At 43.6% G+C, this 27,422-nt stretch overlaps 1 protein-coding gene and 1 pseudogene across 1 annotated transcript in view; one reads left to right on the top strand and one right to left on the bottom strand.

Annotated features, from left to right (window-relative positions):
• The first annotated feature begins 5,969 nt into the window (after positions 1–5,969).
• Positions 5,970–6,077, top strand: LOC129705111 (U2 spliceosomal RNA; annotated as a pseudogene).
• Positions 6,078–14,881: 8,804 nt separating this feature from the next.
• hadh (hydroxyacyl-CoA dehydrogenase) overlaps positions 14,882–27,422 on the bottom strand; it is a 36,120-nt gene continuing 23,579 nt past the window's right edge. Inside the window, exons 7-8 of the mRNA XM_055641916.1 lie at positions 22,396–22,512; positions 14,882–15,506 (exon numbers count right to left, since the gene is read on the bottom strand). Coding sequence (XP_055497891.1) covers positions 15,388–15,506; positions 22,396–22,512 — 236 coding nt within the window. The 3' untranslated portion in view covers positions 14,882–15,387. The remainder of the gene's footprint in view (positions 15,507–22,395; positions 22,513–27,422) is intronic.

Raw genomic sequence — 27,422 nt, 5'->3', positions numbered from 1 at the left:
GGGGCGAGAGAGCGAAGGGGGTGGGGTAGAGAGAGGAACGGGGGTGGGGGAGAGAGGGATGGGTGGGAGAGGGAGAGGGGTGAAGAGAGGGAAACATAGAAACATAGAAATTAAGTGCAGGAGTAGGCCATTCGGCCCTTCTAGCCTGCACCACCATTCAATATGATCATGGCTGATCATCCAACTCAGTATCCTGTACCTGCCTTCTCTCCATACCCCCTGATCCCCTTAGCCACAAGGGCCACATCTAACTCCCTCTTAAACATAGCCAATGAACTGACCTCAACTACCTCTGTGGCAGAGAATTCCAGAGATTCACCACTCTCTGTGTGAAAAATGTTTTTCTCATCTCTGTCCTAAAGGATTTCCCCCTTATCCTTAAACTGTGACCCCTTGTTCTGGTCTTCCCCAACATCCGGAACAATCTTCCTGCATCTAGCCTGTCCAACCCCTTAAGAATTTTATACGTTTCTATAAGATACCCCCTCAATCTTCTAAAATCTAGCGAGTACAAGGCGAGTCTATCCAGTCTTTCTTCATTTGAAAGTCCTGACATTCCAGGAATCAGTCTGGTGAACCTTCTCTGTACTCCCTCTACAAAGTATTTGAGCATTGGGCATTGTGACATCACACGATGGAACATTCACCATGGGCTGGGGCTCCTGCAAAGGCATATGTAAATGAATCCATTCCGATTGGACATATGTGAACATTGGGCATTGTGACATCACACGATGGAATGTTCACCAGGGGCTGGTGCTGCTTCTATGGGTGAGAAGCCAGTTTATTTTTGAAATATTGGGGTGGAAGGGGGGGGGGAAGGATTTGATTTAAAACGTGTACTTAAACACAACGAAATGTAATGAGGAGCGGATACTTGGAAAGAAAAGTGAAATCTCTACCGAAATGGAAAATATGTCGGCGATTCTGCATCTGGTTTCGGAGTTGCAGTGAATCAAAGGAAGAAATGCAGCCGGAAGCCGTACATGTAAATGGATCCATTCCGATTGGACATCTGCGAGCATTGGGCATTGTGATTGGACATCTGCGAGCATTGGGCATTGTGACATGACACGATGGGAATGAATCAAAAGGCAGAAAGGCAGACGGACTTCGGGCACATAGATAGATAGATAGATAGATAGATAGATAGATAGATAGATAGATAGATAGATAGATAGATAGATAGATAGATAGATAGATAGATAGATAGAATAAATGGGCACATGTGGAAATTATGTTTCAACTTATTTAGCACCTTGATGCAGCTGGCAAGCCCCCATTCCTAATTGCTGATTCCTTATTGCTCATTGAGAAGGTGGGGCAGCCTAATGGAGGAGCTTACTAGACTATTTTCAGAGGCATTTATGAGACAAACTCGGGGAATAGATCCAGGTCAAACATAGGCCACACCAGGTCATGACGACAGATTCTCTTTGCTGAAGAACATCAGCGTCCAGTTGGGATTGTTGCGATGACCTGGTAGTTTTTGCGGTCAGTATTGCTAAGACTACTTAGATACAGTCATAGAGTGATACAGTGTGGAAACAGGGTCTTCGGTCCACTCGCCCACTAGTCCCACCTGCCTGCGCTTGGTCCATAACCCTCCAAACCTGTCCTATCCATGTACCCTTCCAACTTTCTTAACCGATGGGATAGTCCCAGCCTCAAGTACGTCCTCTGGCAGCTTGTTCCATACACCCTCTTTGTGAAAGAGCTACCCCTCGGATTCATTTTAAATCTTTTCCCCTTCACCATGAACCTATGTCCTCTGGTCCTCGATTCCCCTACTCTTGGTAAAAGACTCTGTGCATCTACCCAATGTATTCCTCTCATGATTTTGTATATAAGATCTCCTCTCACCCTTCCGACGTCTTCCAAGGTGGAGTATGTCGGCGAATCTGGGGGAGAAAGAGGAGGAGGAGGCGGCTGTGGAGCGGGGACTGGACAAAGCGATGGCTGTCAGGAAGAAGCGGCAGCTGGTGAGAGGAGAGGGAGCCTCACGGTGACCGAACGCGTTCCGTCGGTGGCAGAGGCATGAAGAAAGCGCTATCCCATGGGGCTACAACATGAGCGGCAACAACAGCCACATGAACCTGGTGGTGTCGGCAGGTCCGTCTGCAATAAATGAAATCTGTTATAAAGGGATCTGTTAAAACAAGACTTTAATGTACATCCTCCCTTAACAAGGACAGAGATAGATAGCTTTTTGATTAGTACGGGTGTGAGAGGTTATGGGGAGATGGCAGGAGAAAGGGGTTAGGAGGGAGAGATAAATCAGCCATGGCGGAGTAAACTTGATGGGCTGAATGGCCTAATTCTGCTCCTAGAACTTATGACCTGCAAATTTGCATCATAGATGTTGTTTTAATTTCTCATAGTCCCCAATGCCATTCAGTTCATCTTCTTGGTCTTTGAATTTCGCACAACAATCTGGCAGTTTCCATAGTAACCATTGAGATGCCTCTCCACATTCTTGACACGTTACCCAATTTTATTTGTGTGGGGCATTGAAGGTCAAGTGAGATTTGAACTCAAGATCTTTGAATCGTTAACGCAAGCTCAGGACCACAATGCTCACATCTCATCTGCCTTGAGGATAAATAAATTTGCTCCCTCAAGCACTTCACTGTAGTTCTTTAATACACTTGCATGTCTCAGATGTCAAAAAGATTGACAGATAAATGAACTAAACCATTTGGAGTGTGTCTACAGGAGCTACAAATGCCGATTTACAAAAAAAACAAACACAAAGTGCTGGAGCAGTTCAACGGATCAGGCAGCATCTCTGGACAACATGGATGGGCAATGTTTCAGGTCAGGACCCTACTCAGCCAAACGGGCCTGTCCCACTTAGGTGATTTTATTAGGTGACTACCGCCGACTAGGCTGTCACCACACGGTTGTCGGGGTGTGGCCTGTATGGTCGTGAGTCGCACAAAGAGTCGTAGCATTTTTCTGGTCGCCGCTGGATTATAAAAAGTTCAAAACTTTTCGGTGACAGTCGGCGACGGTGGGCTTGTCGTAGCTTGTCTTGTCCTGACGTAGGTGCTGTCGTAGGTTGTCGCCAGGATAGAAACATAGAAACATAGAAATTAGGTGCAGGAGTAGGCCATTCGGCCCTTCGAGCCTGCACCGCCATTCAATATGATCATGGCTGATCAATATGATCATGGCTGATGGTGTAGGTTGTCGCCAGGTGATGTAGGTTGTCATCGGTGCTGACTTCGGTGAATTCCATTGTCGTAGTCGCCGGCAGTCGCCTGAAAAATTGCCAAAGTGGGACAAGCCCATTAGTCCAGCCGCCGGTTTTTCGGCGACCTGCTACGACCATGACAATCACTGGCAGTCGCCAAAAAACATCGCCTGGTGGGACAGGCCCTTTACCTACAGTATTTATATTTGTGTTTGTAATTGAAAATTCAATAAGGATTTAATATTTCACAAATCACAATTCCATTTCTTTTGTGCCATTTTTATCTTAACCTGTTTATATATTACTTAGCTCAGGAAGATGTTGTGTGCTTGGTGAACATTTTACCAGCTTATCAAAGTTTTTTGTCTAATCAACCACTTTTGTTTTTGAGAAAAGAGTGCAAATGTGTCAGCTCAAGTCTAGCCCACACGCGGTAACTCAAACCACACACAGGCTGAAAGTTTTAACCAGTTTTCTCTGCCCACTCAACCTATTGAAGTGTAGCCTTTCTTCACAGGTTACCGGGAAAATGTGGGCGCACAATCAGCTGAACTAACAAAGAACTCAACTCTCAGAAATTCTCAACTAGGTATGGTTTTGATCAACACTTTCACAAAGACCAATACTTTACAGTGTTGAATAAATAAATTAAAGGCACAACACACCTGTTTTTCCCTTCCCCATCGTAAATCGTTACCGTGTACCTCATTGCTGGCTAAATTCCTGATTTTTCTGGACTGTTAGTAATTCTAGTTTTTTTTTTAGAGAATGGGAGACTCTCAGTGCCAAAAAAACAAATCTTATTTACATATAAAGGAAAAGCAGTGACATATGCACTGCCTGGGGGAAAAATAAGCAAGAATATAGTTGAAAGCGATGTAGGAGCAAAAGTAGACTCTTGTAAGTAGACTTAATGTTTTCACATGTTCAATCTATTAAGTACACCAACCAACAATGCAAAGATTGCTGAGTTATTGTCAAGTTAGCAGAATACGTCAGTATCATAAAATGATAAAAGTCATACAACGCAGAAACAGGCCCGTCGGCCCATCAAGTTTGATCCTTACTATGGGTGCTGTCAGCACAGAGTTTGTACATTCTCTTTGTGACATGCGTGGGTTTTCTCCAAGAGCTCCGTTTTCCTCCCACACTCGAAAGATTTTGTTGGTTTGTATGCTAATTGGCTTGGTAAAGTTGTAAATTGTTCCTGGTGTATGTAGGACACTGTTAGTGTGCGGGGATCTGTGGTCGGCGTGGACTCGGTGCACCGAGAGGCCTGTTGCTGCGCTGTACCTCTAAACTAAACTAACTCCCGTTTTATTCTCCCCATATTCCCATCAATTCCCCTAGATTCCACGACTTAGTTTCAGACCACAGCACTAACCCGCACATTTTTGGGATGCGGCAAGAAACCGGAACACCTGGAAGAAACCCAAGCATTCACAGGTAGAACATGCAAACCCCACACCGACAGTAAGTTCATGATTGAATGAGGGTCATTAATGGGGACAATGAGGCAGTGACTCTATTGGCTGTACCACAGTATAGCCTGATCAAGCAGTACAGTCTTGTGGTAAGAGCACACCTTCAGTACTAGACCAAGGAAGATATTCTAGCATTGGAGATGTTCCAGAGACAGGCCTTGATAATTATCCTGAGCCATGCATCCACATATTGGAAGGCTGAACATATTTGGTATTTCAGTCTAGAGGTGTCCAATAGGTGATTTTACTTCGGAGTCACGTGAGTGACTACGTGAAGAAGCCCGCTTCCACGCATGCGTGTCATATCGCTACACGCATTGCAACGAGTCACACAGGGGGGAACGGCGTTCCCCAAGCGGGAGATTTGAAAGTCGGGAACAGCAGGTAAGAGACTCTGCGTTCCTTTTTACTACTTACTTTTAGGTGGCTGCGGAAAGCCGGCGGGGAGACCCGTGGAGGGCGAGCAGCCAGCAGCAGCAACAGCACGAGTTTCCCTGGGGGGGGGAACAACCTGTGCCCGACTTTGCTCCCGCACCGGCAAAATTCACCTCTCGGCCGGGCGGGAAGCAAAGTAAAAAAGGTCCCTATGCCAGTCTCAAACGAGACTGGCTTGGGAGCAGTCGGTAGCAGCCAGCACAGAGGCTGCGGGACAGACAGCACGGACCAGCGGTACCGGGGCTCGAAACGCTCAGCGAGTGCAGCGGCACTTATGGAGTCGGAACTGGACGTTCGGGCTGAAAACCTTGTTCACAAGGTAAGCACCAGGGTCCAGGGGATCCATAGGTACAGCCGGGGTTACCGGCTGCGGAACTGCCGCGAAGGACCAGACCCGTGAACACCGGGGTCGGTCCAAGCGGCTCGAACCCGACACAGGGAACGACGGTCACCGGCGGGAGAAGGAAAGTCGGGAACAGCAGGTAAGAGACCCAGCGTTTCCTTCAACTTACCTTCTAGGTGCAGACATGGACCAGGTCCATGTAAGGTGCAGAAGGCCGGCGGGAGAACCGCGAAGGAGCGGCAGTAGCAGCAGCAGTGGCAGCCGGCAGTTGCAGTAGCACAGGCAGCAGCAGTGGCAGCTGGCACTTCGTGAGGAGCTGGCAACGGCAGGAGCAGCATGGGCACATCGATTCCCGGAGGGGGAAAAACACCTGTGCCCAACTTCGCTCCAGCATGGTGAGAAAGTTCATTTCTCGGCAGCAAAGGACTTTGCAGTTGACTGGCTGCAATCTACTACAAGGGACCAGTATGTGAGTACCAGGATCGGTCCCAGCGGGGTTTTAGTTACAATAATCGCTTCTCGGCTTTTTGTCTAAGATCAAGTGTAGTATCTGTTCTTATCAGTTTAATATCTGATACACCCCTTATCTAGGGACTATATATATTATATAAAAACTATAGTAGCTGTTATCATCAGTTTTAATGTCTTATATGTCCCTTATCTAAGGACCATATAAGTAGGAGTGCCCAGAATTGAGGGCATTAGAGTGGGGTTGACCGGCTGCAACGACCATAAGGGACCAGTACCGTCAGTACGGGGGTGGGTCCCAGGGGTCTAAGATAAAGGAGCAGCCAGGAGTGCTGAGAGCGTTGAAGTCAGGTTAAAGGAATAGATGGAAGCAGCTGTGCCAGTTATCCTCCACACCGGCCATATCCACTTCACGGAAGGAAGGACAAAACTGGAGAAGGAGGACCATGGAACAGCGGGCAGCCAGCAGCAGCCAGCGGCACTTGGATCAACCGTAGTGGGATCAGCTGTGCCCGATGTCGGCCCCGCACCGGCCAGATCCATGTGACCGAGCGGTAGGCTAGACACAAATCAAACAAGGTAGTGGACTCGGAAGGGTCCGACTTTGCATAAAACCGCCGGCAACCAGTGCCCGAGAGGGCTGGAGCGGGAAGAAGCGGTGTATGGAGCCTTGCTCCAACGTGATAAAACCACAGCAGTACCTCTTTGAGGGCTGCACAATGCTTCTACCCCATCAGAGGGGAGCACTGTGGGTCAGTTCTGGGCTGACCTGCAAGAGGGGTCCGCAGAACAAAAGACAAGTGGGCAGCAGTTTAGCCCCACATGGGTACCCCGTGTGGGACCCTAGAGATCTCTAACTCTATAAAAAAGAGTAGGCAGGACCCTGATGGGCCAGAGCCTGGTAATACAGCGTCCCATGATCCTAACACAGCAGGGACTCTGCTGGACATGGTGGCCGATTACTTTAGCCAAGTCAAACATGGGTAGACTTGGATCCAGGATGGCAATAGTATTACTATATGTCTGGCCACAAACGCCAACAAGAAAAATTTACAAACACTGGCCAGACATCTGCCACCTGGCAACGGTGAGGCATTACAGGTGCCCAGTGTAAACCAATGCATTTGGCAGCATATGGACGAACATCAGGAACCAGGACCTCAAGATCCAGAGAACCTTCAAGGGATTGACGGAAGGCATCATAGCACACACCAGCACCCTGGACTAAACGTAGGTAACCAAAGACCATCAAGACGCACTAGATCTGTTTAATAATATGCAATATAACCTGAACTACACGTGGAAGGCGGCCATTCAGCCAGCACTAGGACCCCAAAAATGCTACCATTTGCAAATAAAAACCGTGTGTGGACTAAGCCAAGACACTGGGGCTCATCAAGGCCAGCGCAAGGGCCTATTTTGGAGCATGATACCAGCCACAGGCAAGGCCATAAAAAATGTGGCTCATACCAGTAGCAGTGTCAGAAATCAATATAACCTGCAGGATCCGTTTTAGGGTATGGCCAGGGCGGCCACCCTGGAAGATGCGGAAGCCTCAACCTCCCACACAACCCCGAACAAGAAATATTAAACCAGAACCTTATTTTCAAAAAACCAAGGAAATAACAAAACCACCGGTAACCAGGGAGGTAGGTGGGTGGGGTTTTCTTCTGTTAAAATAGGGACCTACGAGGGTAGGGGAGGTTGCAACACTACAGTTATGTATGGTATATAATCACTACAGATTCATATAATCTCAGCAGTATTCAGGGTTATCTGATAGGGTTTTTCTCATCCCATTAACCACAGTACATCATACACCAGAAGGGCATTTTGTCCTTACATAAACCAAACAATCTAAAACCCACATGGTGCTACAAGAATTGTACACAAAAGATGGGATTGAACATATTTATTAAATATAAGATAGAGTAGGGTTGGGGGATTATCATTGCTTTTAACGCTAGTCACATGTGTTTTAGATATTCATTTTAAGATGGATGCTCTTATTATTGATATAGACTTGGTGTCAGTTGTGGGTTCTATATGGCAGGCATTGACTCAATAGAGGAACTTTGGCAATATAGAGCTTACATAAGGGGCAATCATTAGCCCCATTATTATGTACTAAAATTCGTAAACCAGCTTGGCATTGTTATGTAAATAAGCCATAGGGTGAGGTTTTCCCCCGTTCGGACCCATCATTGGGGTACTAGGGATAATTCAACCACACTCGGCATCTGGAATTTTCAGAGTACCCGACTGACCTTCTCAATCATGGTATTTCAGTCTTACAGGGGATGGTGTTAGAACCATGTTTCCCTATGAACATTGCCAAAAAATTATTGATTTATCCAGTGACGGGAGGCAGTCATCCATGCCATAACACTATGGATTTTATGATTTGTAGAGTCTAAACAGACCCACTACACTGTCAGACAGGACGATGAATCTCATCTCATCTGCACTAAGACTGTCAACACGGAAGCAGTACCTTGGACACATCAAGAAAATGGGGCATATACTGCTTGGACAACAATCTCGACCAAAAGGCCAAGAACATTCTGGCCGTATTGGAATTTTTACAAGCCTCCATTAGGATAATCGATGGAGCTACAGTGCCTTCAATAGTGCCACAAGTGCACTCTCCAATTACCTATCACAAGGAACGGAGCGGCACGCGGTTGAAGCGCACCCTGGTAAGAAAAAAACAGGTACTCCGAAATCTGGGACGTGGGTGTCGTTTCTCAACATGCTGAGGAGCCTGTAGCTCATAACAACAGCGTTGTCACTTCAGTAACAGTCCAGGAAGATGGTTATGCTCATGGTGTGTTATTTACCGCACAACAAGTCCAGCCATTAAGCAAACTGAGCCTGGTCTCCCTGATCATCTCACCGCGAAACTGGTGTTGTCATACAGGATTTAATAAAAGAAAACAGATCGCGTTCCTCGAGTCAAGTGATTGAATTTATGGTACACCCATATGGCAAACGACTGTATAGCAAGACACATAAAGACAATAACAATAATAGAATATACTAAGAACATTCGAGGTCAGAGAATGGAGTTGTTTATCTCTTACAAGAAACCGCATGAAAGGGTCATGACTCAAACTATATCAAGGTGGCTCAAATAGGTCCTAAAAATGGCAGAAATAGACACTAATGTTTTAACTCTCATTCCACCAGGGCTGCAGCAACATCCGCAGCAAAAATTGTACAGGTACCCACAGACCTAATCCTCAGAATGGCAGGATGGTCATTAAAAAAGGGTTTTCCACAGGTTTTATAATAAACCAGTATTTTTTGGAGCCATCATTGTATTAAGAAAAACATTTTATGTTCAACAAAATAATTTGCCCGAAAGGTTACAGGGCTATGATTCTCAAATTTTTAAAAAAATGTTATATATTTTTTCGTTATACCACACAAACTCTTTGTATAATTGTGTTTAAAATTACTAATGATGCTCTCTCCCAATACCCAAGGCAGTTTGTGAAGCATGGACTCGTTCCACGGCATGAGGTCACAGAGCTTTGAAATCTTCACGTAGTCACTCACGTGACTCCGAAGTAAAATAGTAAGATTAAACGAGAACTTACCAGTTTGAAGTTTGATCTGTATTTTATGAGGAGTTACGATGAGGGATTACGTGCCCTCCGCTCCCACCCTCTTATGATCATATCAAAAACTGGTATCTCTTTGGTAATCTTACTATGTTAGATCATTATAGGTTCCTGTGACCTCACACCGCTGCTTTGAAGTATGACACGCATGCGTGGAAGCGGGCTTCTTCACGTAATCCCTCATCGTAACTCCTCATAAAATACAGATCAAACTTCAAACTGGTAAGTTCTCGTTTAATCTTACTATTTTATCAAGCAACTAGGTAATTTAGCCTACAATTTAGACTCAAGGGTTAACCCATGTATTGCTCTGTTTAATTTAGAACCTGATTTTATACTGGCATATCGTATAATTGAGTTACTGGTGTATACAATGAAGAAACAGGCTTATTGAGTCCACATTATTAAAGACCCATTAAAACAAATATTATTTTATTCTCCCCACATTCCCATTAGATCCTCCCAGATTTTTATCAATCCCCCAAACAAAGGACATTTCACACAGCCAATTAACTTAATCTATCCAGTCTCTTCCGACCTACATCCAAGAAACCTCACACACCCTTCAATTCTTCAATACTTTCCATTTCTAGGCCCCCATTGCCTCATTTTTACCAGGGAAATCCAGTCCCTCTAATACTCCATCCCCCACCAGGAAGTTCTTAAGGGCCTCTGGTTCCATAAAGATGAGTCTGAAGAAGGGTCCCGACCCAAAACATCACCTATCCACGTTCCCCAGGGATGCTGCCTGACCTGCTGAGTTACTCCAGCATTTTGTGTCTTTCCTTGGTGAACCAGCATCTGCAGTTCCTTGTTTCTACAACCTGGCCATTTTAGGAATGTGGGAGTGGGGGGGATGAATAATGTGTAAACAATACTGCAGGTCAGTCAAGTCAAGTAAAGTCACTTTTATTTCTATAGCACATTTAAAAAACAACTCGTTGACCAAAAAGACTTTGGGAGAACTGGGGATGGGGACTGGACATTGTGACTTCCCCCACAGTGGTAACCATTGTGGGGGGATGATTTTTGTGTGTAAGTGATTATTTTAGTTTGAGTCCAAGATGGCTGTCGGAAGGGAGAGTGTACGCTAGCGCGGTTTAGCTGCCGCTGCTCTCTCTTCACATTGTGTTTTAGATTTTTTTGGCTTTGGATCGAATTCTGTCTTTAATTTGTGTATTGGTGATGTCTTTATTATTTATTTTACTCCGATTATATGTTTTTTACTCTTGTTAAATTCTGTAAGGTGTCCTTGAGACTTTTGAAAGGCGCCCACAAATAAAATTTATTATTATTATTATTATTAAAGTGCTTTACATTGGTGGAGGTACTAACGTTATACAACAGTGGTTGATAGATTAAGTACATACATAAATACATACATATAGCCCTCCCTCAGAGGACGTTAAGAAAGGCTTGAGAGTAAAGGTGAGTTTTAAGTCTCGACTTAAGAGTCGATGGAGGGGGCAGTTCTGATGGGAAGAGGGATGCTGTTCCAGTCTAGGAGCTGCAACTGCAAATGTGTGGTCACCCCTGAGCTTATGCCTAGACCGCGGGATGTTCAGTAACCCCAAGTCGGCCGATCTGAGGGACCTGGAGATGGTGTGGTGGGTAAGCAGACTTTTGATGTAGGTGGGGGCAAGCCCGTTAAGGGCTTTGTAAACATAAAGAAGGATCTTGAAATTTATTCAGAACCGCACAGGGAGCCAGTGGAGAGAGGCCAGAATCGGGGTGATGTGGTCCCTTTTTCGGATGCCCGTCAGGAGTCTCGCTGCGGCGTTTTGGACCAGTTGTAGGCGGGACAGGGAGAAGATTGGAGTTGCAGTAATCGAGGCGGGAGGAGATAAATGTGTGGTGATCTTTTCGACGTCGTCAAACTGGAGGAATTGTTTTATTTCAGCTATGATCGGAACTAGCTTTTACCTCCACATTGACTTGTTTGTCAAATTTCAATGCTGAGTCAAATATCACGCCAAGGTTTTTGACGTGAGGTTTGAGTAATGGGGTAAGGCTTGAACATTGGAGCTGTGAGGCAGCGGCACTACCTGTTCTGCCACTATTCCACTTAAATTCTAAAAGTAATATTAGAGTTCACAAACAGTGTTGGAATGAACTTCCTGGCAGGGTGATAAAAGCTGATAATATTGAATAAACACATAGGTGCAGGAGTGAAGAGTTTATACAGTTAATCTGAATGAATGAGACAAGGTGTGACAAACGGCCCACATCCCTGCAGAAATCTCATCATTCTAATAGTGACTAGACCAAATGGGACCCCTTGGCCTGGTCCCAGAAAGCATTATTGCACCCCTCACCCACGGGAGGTCTGGTCCACCAACGCAACCCGTTCCTCAAGGCAATATTCTCTCTCTCTCTCTCTCTGTATCTCTTCATATGTCTCATGGCCTAGCCCTTCGCCCCGACACTCTGGTCTGTGAGATGCCATTGTGACGTCATCCCTGCAACTGTCAGAAACCTCATAGCGTAATAACTCATTCTGAGAATTTGGATTTTTGAAGCGTTTAAATATCAATAAAGTGGAAAATAACATCAAATCTGAAGGAAACTTGACAGGAACGACCACGGGACATAGAAACATAGAAAAATAGGTGCAGGAGTAGGCCATTCCTCCCCCCCCCCCTTTATTCCCAAATCTTGAGTTTTCAAGTTTAAAAATGCAACATTTCTTGTAAAATATAACATCAAATGTGAAGATACGAACGACCACAGAAAAAAGCCGAGTAAGATTTTTTGGCTTAGTTCCTTGATATCACAGACAGACAGACAAACACGACGAGACTTTTAATAGTATATATATTGATATACCTTTCATTGCTTGAGAAATACAGTGCGGAAACGGGCCATTCAGCCGGCGTCCGCGCCAACCAAGGATCACCCCTACACTGGCATTATCCTACACCCTATGGCCAATTTACAGAATCCAATTAATGTACAAACGTCTTTGGAGTATAGGAGGAAACCGGAGCACCTGGAGAAAACCCACACGGTCATAGGGAGAATGTCCAGACTCCGTACATACAGCACCCTTACTCAGGATTAAACCCGGGTCTCTGGCAGTGTAAGGCAGCAACTCTATTTACGTAATTACCAACCTATTAACCTCTATAAAATATATACATTAAATTACATAAATAGAGAAAATCTATTAGGGTCATTGTAACAACCCTATCTAATAGGTAATACACCCTTATAGACCACAGCTTGTTTCATCTAGAAGCTAGGCAGTTTTGAGGTCTTCATAACTGTAATATTTGCAAGGCCAAAACTAAGAACACTAGTTCCATAGTCTTCAGCAATTATTCAAGCTGAAGAAATGCTATACTGTGTGAGGTAGTAATTTTTTATGAAACATTTGTATAAAACATTTCTTTTTTCCCTTGGTTACCATAAAGAACCATGGTGGTATTTTTATGACAAGGGTCCTCCTGGAGTCCAGGGTCAACATTAACCCTCAACATCACCACTAATTACTTTGATCTTGTTTGAGACCTTGGTGTGCATAAACTGGCTGAGACATATCATGCATTACAACTTCAAAAAGGACTTCCCTACTTTAAGATGTTCTGCATTCCTAAAAGGGATTATACAAAAGCATGCCTTTCTTTTCTCTCATCCAGAAACTGTTGGTGAAGGGACACGATTTATCATCCTCAGCAAGTAGAGGGTTTAACAAAATTGTCAATTGCTAGAGTTAGGAATGCTCTGGAATAAAGATTGATTGAAGTAGAGAACTGCTATTCTGAGAGAAACTGTGTTAATTTTGGATTATATTTGGAGATATCAATTTACACGCAATGGGGTGACCCACTCATTCTTCCAAAACTTATGAGTCAGTAAAGGAATTAAACAGTGGAATGTTAACAACATTAGACTGAGGAGTTGTAAGCACAAATTTATATTTGCAGCATTTTATTTTAAGGCTGGAATGCTAGGCTGTCTATGATTTTTTACCTCTCATGATTTATCTTGGCCCTATTATTGTGGTTGGTCTTTATTCTGGGTCAAGTTAATGTAGGTGAGGTCTATCATACAAGAGATCTTGAAATCTAGCTGCAACATCCTCTGATACATTTAGCAAACAATGCACTGCACAGCTGCAAAAAAGATACCATGAGCGCCAGTGCCCAGGATTGTAAAGAAAAAAGGATGTAAAATGGAAAGCTTAGGTACATCTTAGAAGCCCATACTGCGTAATTCTTCAAGATGACAAGTTAATGCGGCTCTCTCCATTCACGTTGCATTTTGTAATACATTTCACTTAACCAAAACCTGGAGATGTATGGAGTATCTTTCCTCACTCCTAGGCAGCATCTAGGCTACATTTTTTTCCCGAATTTGTCTCAACAAAACTCCATGACAGCTCTAATTTTCAGTTTCTAGCCTATGCCTGGGTTTTCTCCGGGTGCTCCGGTTTCCACCCACATTCCAAAGATATTCAGGTTTGGAGGTTAATTGGCTTCTGTAAATATTGTTCCTAGTGTGTAGGATGTATCTAATGCACGTGTGATTGTTGGTCATGCAGACTGTTCACACAACATATTCTATCTAAACTAACCTTATTTTAACTGTCTATACCGCTAGCTCTTCACCACTGCACCACGTAAGTATTTCTATCCTCTTCAATGCATTCTCTGCTACACCCTTAAACAGCATTTTTTTTTTTTTACAAAAATATTTATTCAAATATTAAAATAGTATTTACAATACAATAAAACAAAACACCACCATAATACAAGACGAACAAATATGCTAAGCAACTGCTAAACAACTATATTGCAATCCTTGTCCAGGATACATTCAACCCCCCTCAGTGCCCAGTGGTCGCGGAACTCCCTCAGGGTGCCCGTAGACAGGGTCCCTTAAACAGCATGGTGGTTTTTTTTTTAATATATAGAATTTTTTTCTCACTTTCCTCACACACACTTGATACGGAGCGATTTCTAATTTTTGCTTTACATGTTAAAACTTTGAGCGTGCTCACAGATCCCGTCTGTTTTTCTGCCCATCCAATGCCAGCCTACTGATCAAGTGACTGAAGAATCCTCAACGACCTGCCTTTGTCTTAGTGTCTCTTGTCATTCACTATTGCCTCCATACCACTGTCTGGACCCAAAATGTCCAGCCCAAATTATTTGGCAAATGCTGATTTAATGGCCATCTCTAACGTGGAGATATCATTTGTTTTAATTGACTTGGACCACGAGATCTCTCTCCACATCAATGCCATTAGGAGTCTTGCCACTAACTGCATATTCCCACCATACATTCGACCTTCCAGAGTAAACAAAATAAATAGGACTGCTTTGGATTTATCCGAGTCAAGTGACACTTTATTGATACGTTAAAAATATAAAGAACTTACAAATTCAAAGCCCACAATCACTCCAAGTACATTACTGAACATCTTTGGATGTATAATAATTTGAAAGGCATTTCGAGGTAGAAACAATATAATGATTTTAATATTTTTTCTTTTACAGATATATACTACCGTCATTGTACCAGACACATTTTCAAAATATTACATAGCAATTTGTATAATGTAATTGCCAGAGAAATTACACACACTGAGCTAACAGTTGTGCAGGAAAGAACAGCAGATGCTGGTTTAAATCGAAGATAGACACAAAATGCTGGAGAGAAGTAATGCGTGACGTCTGATGAAGGGTCTCAACCCGAAACGTCACCCATTCCTTCTCTCCAGAGACGCTACCTGTCCCGCTGAGTCACTCAGGCATTTTGTGTCTATCTGAGCTAACAGTTGGCAGCTTGCATGATTCAGTGTCCAAAAACTGTAACAACACAACTTGTCTTCTAGGAATATTTGTAGAAACCCTCACCGGTCTTTTTACCCAGCTTTCCTTCATCCACCAGTTTATTTAATAGGGCACTGGGAGCAAAGAGGGGGTTGTCTGGATCCATCTTGTGCCACCCTGAGAAGGGAAACAGATGTAATTAATGAAAGAATGGTTGGGAAAATGCAAAAATAACACAATTCTGGCCTATTCACAAAAAGATTCACAAAACAATGTAAAGGTGCACCAGGATGGTACTTCATTTTAACCCCTTGAGTTATTTCCATATTTTACATAAAACTTCAACCGATATGTATGGTTTTCTTCATTTTAGTGTTGATGGCTGCAATCATATGAGCATTGTGACAGTAGGACACAATTACAACAGGCACTCAAACTGGTCAACAAACAGATATTCACTGTGCAGGAAGGAACTGCCGATGCTGGTTTAAACTGAAGATAGGCACAAAAAGCTGGAGTAACTCAGCGGGACAGGCAGCATCTTTGGAGGTACACAAAAATGCTGGAGAAACTCAGCGGGTGCAGCAGCATCTATGGAGCGAAGAAAATAGGCAATGTTTCGGGCCGAAACCCTTCTTCAGACTGGGAAAGAAGGAATGGGTGATGTTTCACATCGAGACCCTTCTTCAGACACTGTCAGAATTGCAAAACACTTCATTAAGACAGTAGTGAGTAAATACATACCACCTTCCTAGTCCCCCCTCCCCCCCAAAACAGGATCTTATTTAATTCAGGAATCGATGCCAAGGAGTCTGCTGAGCTATGTAGTGTGAATCTGCACCAGCATTTGTTCCATTCTTGTTAGATGAAACAATGCCGTAATCAGTGACAGATGCGAGAATGTTGCCCAAATTAGCATTTTAACACTCAGGGAGTTTTAATGGTTTGGTCAGAATTTTGTTTTCATGGTTTATAGTATTACTGGATTTTTAAACCACTTGACACAGGCAACCGCGAGCCATTCCCAACCTGCCAGTTCTCTGATTTTTTTTCAGGACGTTTCTCTATTTGTGTTTGAGAAGTACTTGGTATTTCTCTGTTTGTGTTTGTGGTTTTGCTATGCCGTGATACAACATTAATGCAAATCAATGGTCGAGATGATTTTTACATAATTTTTCAATCATATCCTTCATGTGAATCTGGTTTGAAAAAGGGCCCCAACCCAAAACATCACTTATACATGTTTTCCCAAGGGTCTCGACCTGAAATGTCACCTATTTCTTTTCTCCAGAGATACCGTCTGACCCACTGAGTTACTCCAGCTTTTTGTGTCTATCTTCGATGCTGCCTGACCAGCTTGAGCATCTCGACCCGAAACGTTGCCTATTTCCTTCGCTCCATAGATGCTGCCTCAGCCGCTGAGTTTCTCCAGCATTTTTGTCTACCAGCTGAGTTACCCCAGCACTTTATGTCTTTTTTGTGTGTAGAGCAATATCTGCAGTTCATTGTGACTTTAACATGGCACATAGGCGCTAAATCATAATGCGGAAATCACACAATCTTAATCTCACTTTCCACATCCTGGATGTTTTATCACCATGCTGCTTTATGCAACGAGAATGTTTTAATGGGGGTTTGGCAACTTGAGGAAAACCACTTTCAATTTTGTACTCTGTTATTCAGATTTTTTTTACTTAACTTCAATTATAACCCCATCACTTTGGATCACATCTTCAGCTGCTTCACATAGACAATGTTATCAAAGAGATATTGTGTAGGCATTTAGGTAAAGGTGCAGAGACTGCATGAAGAACTGGTGCATCAGACTGTCAAACCTAATACAGAAAGCTGTAACCAGCTAAACCAGAATCCAACAAGAGTCCAAATGGAAGGAAATGGAAATTATGAAGTGCAGCAAAGCAAAGAGAATAATCCCACAACCACTGAAGTGAACACAATCCAAATTAGAATCTCAATAGGTTCAAAGAGAAAATTAATTAAAAATACAGTAAACACTCATTATAATGGACTATGTGGCTGGGGGGTGGGAGTGGTGTCCGTGATTGCCTATTGTTCACTATAACCGAGTAGGGGATTATCATTATACATAGTAGAAACATAGAACTGCAGATATTCGTTAATACGCAAAAGGACAGAGTTGCTGTCTTACAGCGCTGGGTTCGATCCTGACTATGGGTGCTATCTGTACGGAGTTTCACGTTCTTCCTGTGACCGCGTATGTTTTCTCTGGGTGCTCCGGTTTCTTCCCACACTCCAAAGACATAGAGGTTTATAAGTTTGGTAAAATTGTGAATTGTCCCTAGTGTCTCGGATAGTGTTAGTGTACGGGGTGATCACTGGTCGGCACAGACATGGAGGGCTGAATGGCCTGTTTCCGCGCTGCATCTCTAAAGTTTAAAGTAAAGATACAAAGGGCTGGAGTAACTCAGGAGGACAGGAAGTATCTCTGGATAACATGGATAGGTAATGTTTCGGGTCGGTACCCTTCTTCAGACTGATTCAGTCTGCTGAGTTACTCCAGCACTTTGTGTCATTTCATCTTAAATCTAGGTGTCGATGCTGCTGGTCTGCATCAGCGAGCCTTTTTCACCAACTGGTCTATTAAGACGAGGGTTTTCTGTACTTCATGTCAAGTTTGCAGTCGAAAGTAGGTTGCAACTGATGATTCATTTGCAGAAAGTTCAGACCTCAACAAGCTTCCTTAACAAGCTTGGCTATTAATTAGTATTCACAATCTTCAAACCTAAAATTTTCCAGAAAATGAAAGGCTTGCTCAGTGCAAATCTATAAAATGTCCTTAGTGGTTTTATTTACCGTAAGGTTTCATGCTTTACTGTGGCACCACCTACTGTTCACTCTTTTAACACTACCTTTTAATGCAATTGATAGGGTTGGGGAATGGCACTGGAAAGATGTCTATACCTTTAAAAAATAGTCATTTTAATCAGATTGAGTGCAGTTTAATAATGCTTAATAATAATAATAATTAATGGATGGCAATATATTACCATAAAACTGGAATGTGTGAAATAACAACAGAAAATGATGGGAACACTCAGCAGATTATATGGCATCTTTGGCAAAAGAAACACTTCGGAACTGAGAAATAACTGGGAAAGAGAGAAAACAAGCTTGTTTTCAGCAGCAGAGAAGGTAGAGGAGGGATGGCTGGAACAAAGTGAATATCTCTGATAGAGTGAAATTAAATGAGTTAATCTGCCAGTTAGAAGCACACATTGAGGGGGAGAAAAGAAAAGAGAAGGAGTGGAGACACTTTTAAGAAACCGGACAACGTTTAATAAAGTTTAGCGGGCATTTAACATTACCGGTCGGTTTTCCTTGGTTCTGAAAACTCCAATGAGCCAGTTTCCGTAAGTGGCGGCACTGTTAACAGCTGCGGCTTGCCTGCAGTCCGTCTGTCTTTACTTGTGTTGGGTTGTGTTAGAGGGGGTGAAACATGTTCTCTGTCTCTTCCTTCGGGGGAATGCGACTTTTTTGTGTCGTATCTCCCTTCTCTGCCTCCGTCTGCGCTGAGGCCTAATGGCGGAGCTGGCGGCCTCCAACCTGCGACCAACCCTGAGGCTCCGGAGGCAGAGCCAGCCAGGACTTACCAACGAGAGGCTGGCCATCTTTGGGGCTAAGGCAGTGGTGGCCCGACTTGCTGGAGCGGCGTTCTGGCTTTCAGCGGCGGCCTGGAGCTGATGCAGCGGGGCTCGGAGCTGAGACTGCGGGACCCGGATCTGGGGCAGCGGCCTGGAGCTGGGGCGGCTGCCTGGAGCTGGGGCGGCGGCCCGGAGCGGAGACTGCGGGACCTGGAGCGCTGCGACTGCGGGACCCGGAGCTAGGGCGGCGGCCCGGAGCGGAGACTGCGGGACCCGGAGCGGAGACTGCGGGACCCGGAACGGAGACTGCGGGACCCGGAGCTGGGGCAGCGGCCTGGAGCGGGAGCGATGGCTCGGAGCTGGGGCGGCGGCCCGGAGCTGATGCTGTGGCGGGCCGTCTCGGAGCGGAGACGGCGTTCCGGCTTTCGGCGGCGGCGACATCACCACGGAGGTCCGCTGGACTGGAGGGCGGCATCTCCGGCCTGGATCAATCGCCTCAGCACAGAGGGAGAACAAGGAGGGAAGAGACGGAGACTAAGACTTTGCCTCCATCACAGTGAGGATGTGCTTGGTGAACTCACTGTGGTGGATGTTTAATTTGTGTTTATTGTATGTTTTGTTTTTATTTGTTTAATTTGTGTTTATTGTATGTTTTGGTTTTATTGGTTCTGTGTATGACTGCAGGCAACATAATTTTGTTCAGACCGAAAGGTCTGAATGGCAATAAAGGAATCTAATTAAAATGCCTGATCAGCAAAGGAGATTGCCTGTGGCTACCTCGACTGCCTAGAGACCCCACACCACTACACTACGAGTTCAAAAGAACCATGCCGACCAATTTTTACTCGCAGAAAATTTTTCAGCCGCGACTATGCGGGAGCTTCTCTCAAGCATGAAGGAGAGTTACAGTGACGCCCTAGGACCTCCTAAGACCACGTGTCGACCGTGCTGCGAGTTCGAGTTGAGCACAAACTCTTCTAAGCTCGCAAATTAGGTTGCCGTTGTGGGACAGGCCCTTCAGGTTTATTATTGTCCTGTTTACGGAGGTACAGAGAGAAGCTTTGTTTTGCATGCTATTCAAACAGATCATACCATATATAAATGCACTCAATTCAAACGCAAGTACAATAGGTAGAGCAGAGGAGACGGCACAGAGTGTAGTTCTCAGTAGTGCACTAGTTACATTGACACAACGAGATAGAGTGGATCGGACACTACCCTAGATTATGGAAAGATTGTGCAGAAGGCCGATTAAAGTGGGGAGGAAGCTGTCCCTGAGTCTAGTGGTGCAAACTTTCGAGTTTCTGTATCTTCAGTCAATTGCAGGGAGGTCAAGTGTTTAATTATGTTGACTGCTTTCCCCGCGGCATTGTGAAGTTCAGATGGAATCAGTGGTGGGGAGTCTGGTCTGTGTGATGGACTGGGCTACATGTATAACCCTCTGCAATTCCTCACAGTCTTGGGCAGAGCTGTTTCCAAACCAAACTGTGATGTAACTGACAATATACATTCCCAGGTTGAAGAAGGGTCGCAAACAAATACATCTATGCATGTTCTCCAGAGATGCTGCCTGACCTGCAGCTAAGTTACTCCAGTATTTTGTGCCTTTTTTTTTGTATACCAGCAACTGCATTTCCTTGTGTCTCCAGTATGATATCTATGGTGCATGTGTAGAGCTCTGTGAGAGTTATTGGAGACATGCCAAATTTCCTCAGTCACTTTCAATATCAGTCTGGGAAAGTATTGCATTAGAAACTTTTCCAGACTTCCAGGATGTCAAACGTCACATGACAGCATTTACTGAACATCAGAATGAATATAATTTACATCTGCACTCAAAGACCTGGAAGAGGCAGCTGAAGCAACCACAGGGCATAGAAGCTTGAAATCATAGTGCCTTTAGAATGGGGCTTGTCGCTTATTTGTGATCATCACCATTCTAATGCAGAGTTAGTTTGGCAAACTGTTGGCAAAATAAATCTGCTATTTCATTAACTGCAGGGTTTCTCTGCAACATTGGTGCCAAGTGAGAGAAAAGGTCACTTGCACATTCATCTCCTCAGCAGAATTTGGTGTATTAATCACAGTTCAAGAAAACATAGATCCTTTTTTACGACAAATTTTGCCAGGGCTGGAGGGTCTGAGCTATAGGGAGAGGTTGAGTAGGCTGGGACACTGGAGCTCATGAGGATGAGGAGTGATCTTATAGAGGTGTATAAAATCATGAGAGGAATAGATCGGGTAAACGCACAGTGTCTTGCCCAGAGTAGGTGAATCAAGGACCAGAGGACATAGGTTTAAGGTGAAGAGGAAAAGGAACCTGAGCGGTAATGGGTGTATGCAACAAGCTGCCAGAGGAGGTAGTTGAGGCTGGAACTATCCCAACGTTTTAGAAACAGATAGACAGGTACATGGATAGGATGGGTTTTGAGGGATATGGTCCAAACGCAAGCAGGTGGGACTAGTGTAGTTGGGACATGTTGGCCGGTGTGAGCAAGTTGGGCCGAAGGGCCTGTTTCCATGCTGTGCCACTCTGTGACTATATTACTTTTTTATGCCAAATATTTAAAGTTACACAGTTGAAAGCAAAATGCTCATTAACACCTAATCTTCAGTTACATTTTCAATGATGCAAATACAGTAGTAGTGTTCATAAGATTGAAGTACATTATAAACCCATTCTGGACCATATAACACACAATAGGTTTGACATTAAAAAGATGCTTTGCAATCAATTTTTCAATCAATTTTCATTTAACAGGGTAGCTAAACCAGAAGCTACGTTGAAATCAAAATTGGTTGAGGAAATGCAATGCAGATAGTGAGCAACAAATTTATGTATTAGCCTCCTCCATTGCCAGAGTGAGGCCATACGCAAACTGGAGAAACAGCACCTCATATTCTGCTTGCGTAGCTTACAGACATCACCCGTTGTCCTTGTGACCTGCGTGGGTTTTCTCCAGGAACTCTGGTTTCATCCCACACTCCAAAGACATACAGGTTTGTTGGTTAATTGGTTTGGTAAATTTGTAAATTGTTCCTAGTGTGTGATGGATAGTGTTAATGTGTGGGGATCGCTGGTCGATGCGGACTTGGTGAGCCAAAGGGTCTTGTTTCCGCGTTGCATCTTTAAGCTAAACTAAACAATCTGTGCCGTGCTAGAACAGCTTTACACAATTTGACCCAGTCCTCACCTCACTGCCTTTCCCAATAGTTTACCCGAGTTACATCACCTTCAGTCTCACTGCTTTTCTCATCTAATTAGTATCAAGTGTGCCTGCTACTAGATATCAATACTCACCAATAAATCACACTGCTAGCCAAAGTGAAGCTGAGAATCGTAGCATTTGGTTCTCACGCAAAGACCAAACATATTGATCATTTCTATTAAACAGCAGCATTAGAACAATATTAGTACATTAAAAACAACTCGCTCCACATACCGTCAATAATAAACTTGCTGGTGTCAAGTCCAACGTAATCTAATAATTCAAAAGGACCCATGGGATATCCAGCGCCCAGTTTCATTGCAACATCAATATCTTCCTTTGATCCATGACCTACGAAAAACATCAAAATAAATGTATCAATCTGCTACTTATGTGACTGGACTAACAAAGAGGTATCAAAAAGAAAGTGATGTATAATTCAAAGTATTTTTTACTCAACAGCATGTTAATTGCTCTGATGTATCTTCAGGGCAAGGGCAAATTGTGCAAAGTTCTAACACAAGGCACTTGTCTGAACTGCCCCTGAACTACTTGCTGTATCCTCAAGGTACAAAAGCATCAATTATGTGAATTAAAGTATAAAATAGAATAAGACACAAAGGACTAGAAACTGCTTTGCATGTGGAAATGTGTACCAAAATGATGTCAGGCAGTGGAATAGATTGCATCAGTTTCTTCCCAAGACCATAGAGAAGTACGTTCTTACCTGACCAATGTGCATAGAGTTGAGCCTTTGTAAATGGTAGATATCCTGTCCTTTAATGCAGTTTCACCCATCAACTACATATCTTTGTAGAAAGAACGAACTGCCGATGCTGGTTAATCCACAAAAGGACTCAAAGTGCTGGAGTAACATGGAGAGGTGACTTTCGGGTCAAAACATCACCAAATAATGCTGCCTGATCCGCTGAGTTACTCCAACCTTGGTGTAACACTATGTATCTTTTCCAGATTTACGTAAGAAGTACATTTAACATGCAATTTCCCATCACTGTAGCAACGCCTGTAGTGGTGGTTCTCATTGAGAGTCACTGCTTCAAGAAGCAGGCTGCATCTACTGATGTGACCATGAGTGATGGATGTGGGAACCCCACTTCACCTATGAACAATTACACAATGTGGTGGCTGCAGTGGATGCAACAGGATGATGCGGTTGCCTCCCATTATAGGAGACCTCACATGGAACATGCAGATGTCTGATCCACTGGGTTGGATTTTATGGCTGATTTTAGAGGTAGACTCCCCAGCAAGAGCTAAGGTAAGGATTGGTCCTTCAACTCAAGCTTAAGTAGGCTTTCATCTTTCAGTGAAGGCCTACAATTCCAAGTTTGAGCCTGTGGTGTTCTTTCCACACAATGTGGCCTTCAATTATGTAACAGTAATGCCTAAAAAGTGCTGAGTGCTAAGCAGCCTCTCATTTTGCAATATGCACAAAATCAATTTTGTATTTCCATTCAATCAATACATACATTAACAGCATGTACTACATTATGGAGACCACAAGGACCAGCAAATGCTGAAATCTTGAGTAAAACATAGTGCTGGAGTAAATCAGCTAGTCAAGCTGCATCTGTGGAGGTAATGGAGGGGTGACATTTTGTGTCATGACCTTCCTTGCCCGAAAAGTCACCTATCCATTCCATCCACAGATTCTGCCCGATTCACTGAGTTCCTCCGGATCTTTGTGTATTGCTCATGTAATACATCATTGAATTGACTAGGACTGTGGATGCATAGATCGCTACAGAATTAGTATTTTGGTCAGCGCTTGTTTGCTACTAGTACCCACAGTGAAGTAGTGTCAGAGTTCCTGCTTATTCCTACACGATTACTTTGATCTTTCTCAGCCTGACAGAATATCAAAGCCTAATGCGATCTGATCTTTATCATTCTAAACAAAATAGTATAGTACTACATGAAATTATTTTTGTCACATAGTAGTCAATCCAAGTATAGTTCAGCTTAGTTTTAAGTTACAAACACAGTAACATCCAATTTCTCTCTAGAGAGAGATCCGTTTACTAAAAATATGCATTTTGGTAAATTCATCCCCTGGCATAACATTAATGCGGTCTGGACTAGGAGGATTTATTTTGCAGAGTTAAAAGCGTTGTTGTTCATCATTATCTGACAAATACATTTCTATTCTGATTAGACTGATAATAATGGAGTCATAAAGAGATACAGAATGGAAACAGGGACCTTTGGCTCATTACACCAACCATCACCCAAACTTTTTTTTTAACATTAATCTTACCCTCACCCATTTTATTCTCATGTTCTGTCAATTTAACCAAATTTCATTGCATATTTCCTTCAAAATTTGGCACAATCCATACCCTGCCACAAACATATTATATGTTAACTTTTTAAATGGCAATTATAATCTTCAAGACAATCAGGCCCCATTGTTCCGTCCAGCCATCTCCTTTATCATCTGCCTGATCAAATCTCGCCATCTGCTCCACACCCATCTCTGACCTGATGCCTGATCTTCTCCACTGAACAAATGCTTGATATATTTGCTATTTAGCTGCATGACTGTATACTGCGATTTTCTGCCCGACGAATCCATACCATCTCTTTTTCCCCCCAATGTTAATAACCATGGGAGCTCATACATTTGTCACTCCTGCATGCTTCCCAAAGACACATTGAACACCACAGTTTGGGAGATTTTAAATTGGTGTACATTCAGATTTATTATTGTCAAGCCTTTTTTCAACCATCTTTTAATTGATCTCAATCTTCTCGATTACAATACACTAAGAACTGTGCTTCTACGATAGAACTTTATTTATCCCAGGAGGGAAATTGAACCGCCAACAGTCATAAAAAACACAAACTACCCGAAACATGAAATTAAAGTGAAGAGTGGAAAGGCTTGGGGGATGTGTAAACAATGAGGAGGGGGAGGGGGGGTTGGGGAGTCAGTCCCAGTCTACCCCATGACAGAAGGGGGAGGAGTTGTAAAGTTTGATAGCCACAGGGAAGAAGGATCTCCTGTGGCATTCTGTCCTACTTCTTGGTAGAACCAGTCTGTTGCTGAAGATACTCCTCAGGATGACCAGTGTGTCATGGAGGGGGTGAGCTGTATTGTCTAGGATGCCCGCAGTTTGAGGAGCATCGTCCCCTCCAAGACCACCTCCCATGAATCCAATTCCGCCCCCAGGACGGAGCCCGCCTTCCTGATGAGTTTATTGATCCTAATGGCGTGCGCAGCCTTCGCCCTGCTGCCCCAGCACACGACAGGGAAAAGATGGCACTGGCTACCACCGACTGGTAGAACATTACTGCAGACATTGAAGGCGCGGAGCCTTCTCAAGAAATACAGCTGGCTCTGTCCCTTCTTGTACAGGGCCTCAGCATTCCTGGACTGGTCCAGTTTACTGTCCAGGTACACTCCAAGGTACTGGTAATTCTACATAGGTTCTCTGCAATTCCAAGGTCAATCTGAAGTGTCTAAATGTACCTTTGGTTTCATTCCCTGCCTTCAGCTAATTGCTCTGAAATATTCTATTCCTGAATTTAAATCAAATGAACTCTTCCCCTCGCTGCATCATACTTGATACAGCTGAAGCTTTGCTGTGGTCATATTGTACTGACAGTCGTAAATGTACTTTGATCCTTGCCCAGGCTAAAATAAATAAAGTTAGTCAGAGCGCTGCCTTTTAATTTCAAAGTGAAATCAAACAACTGATACCTCACCCAAGGAAAACCATGGACTTTGAGCCAAGATCTACAAAACCATTTTTTTCCTTCTACTGTGGCAGGAATAGCTGTGTTTTTTATTTTCCTTTCTGCTAATACTGTGGGGCTGAAATCAAAGTCTCTGTTTAAAGAAAGTCCTAGGCTGAGTTTTTTTTGAGCCAGTCTAATAAAATATCTAAAAATAGTGGAAACGACTAATTGCCTTATGCAATAACTCAATAGCGGGGAGGAGCAGTTGACAAATTACAACGATGGAGTTAAAGGAGAAGTGAGTACAGGAAAAGTTACAAATTAATGGGAAGGAAAGTTGGAGAAGGGATAAGAGAGTAAGGTCAGGGCCAATGTGACCGGTTTGAGAGGGGAGGTGAATACCAAAGTCAAAGTGTTGTAGATGAATGTGCGAAGTATAAGAAATAAAGTGGGTGAGCTTGAGGCTCAGTTAGAGATTGGCAAGTTTGATGTCATGGGAATTACAGAGACATGGCTGCAAGAGGACCAGGGCTGTGAACTGAATATTCAAGGGTATACGTCCTATCGAAAAGATAGGTGGGCAGAAGGGGTGGGGTGGCTCTGTTGTTGATGAATGAAATTCAGTCCCTTGCGAGGGGTGACATAGAATCAGTAGATGTAGAGTCAGTATGGATAGAACTGAGGAGTTGTAAGGGTAAAAATACCCTAATGGGAGTTATCTACAGGCCCCCAAACAGTAGCCTGGATATAGTGTGCAAGTTAAATCAAGAGTTAAAATTGGCATGTAGTAAAGGTAATGTTACGGTTGTTATGGGAGATTTCAACATGCAGGTAGACTGGGGAAATCAGGTTGGTACTGGACCCCAAGAAAGGGAGTTTGTGGAGTGCCTCTGAAATGGATTCTTAGAGCAGCTTGTACTGGAGTCTACCAGGGAGAAGGCAATTCTGGATTTAGTGTTGTGTAATGAACTGGATTTGATAAGGGAACTCAAGGTAAAGGAGCCAATAGGAGGTAGTGACCATAATATGCAGTTTTAATCTGCAATTTGTGAGGGAGAAGGAAAAATGGGAAGTGTCAGTATTACAGTTTAGCAAAGGGGACTATGGAGGCATGAGGGAGGAGCTGGCCAAAGTTGATTGGAAAGAGACCCTATCAGGGATGACAGTGGAACAACAATCACAGATATTTCTGGGTATAATACAAAAGGTGCTGGATCAGTTGATTCCAAAGAGGAAGATAGTCTAAGGGGAGTAAGAAGCAACTGTGTCTGACAAGGGATGTCAAGGACAGTATAAAAATAAAAGAGAAGAAGTATAACATAACAAAGATGAATGGGAAGCCAGAGGATTGGGAAACGTTTAGAGAAATAGAAGATAACTAAAAAGGCAATACGGGGAGAAAAGATGAGGTACGAAGGTAAGCTAGCCAAGAATACAAAGGAGGATAGTAAAAGCTTATTTAGGTATGTGAAGAGGAAAAAAATTAGTTAAGACACATGTGGGTCCCTTGAAGAGAGAAACAGGTGAATTTATTATGGGGAAGAAGGAAATGGCAGATG

The sequence above is a fragment of the Leucoraja erinacea genome, chromosome 1 (assembly GCF_028641065.1).
Source record: "Leucoraja erinacea ecotype New England chromosome 1, Leri_hhj_1, whole genome shotgun sequence".
Classification (NCBI taxonomy): domain Eukaryota; kingdom Metazoa; phylum Chordata; class Chondrichthyes; order Rajiformes; family Rajidae; genus Leucoraja; species Leucoraja erinaceus.
Note: the sequence above shows the minus strand (reverse complement) of the source record. Positions and strands in the feature narration are given on the sequence as shown.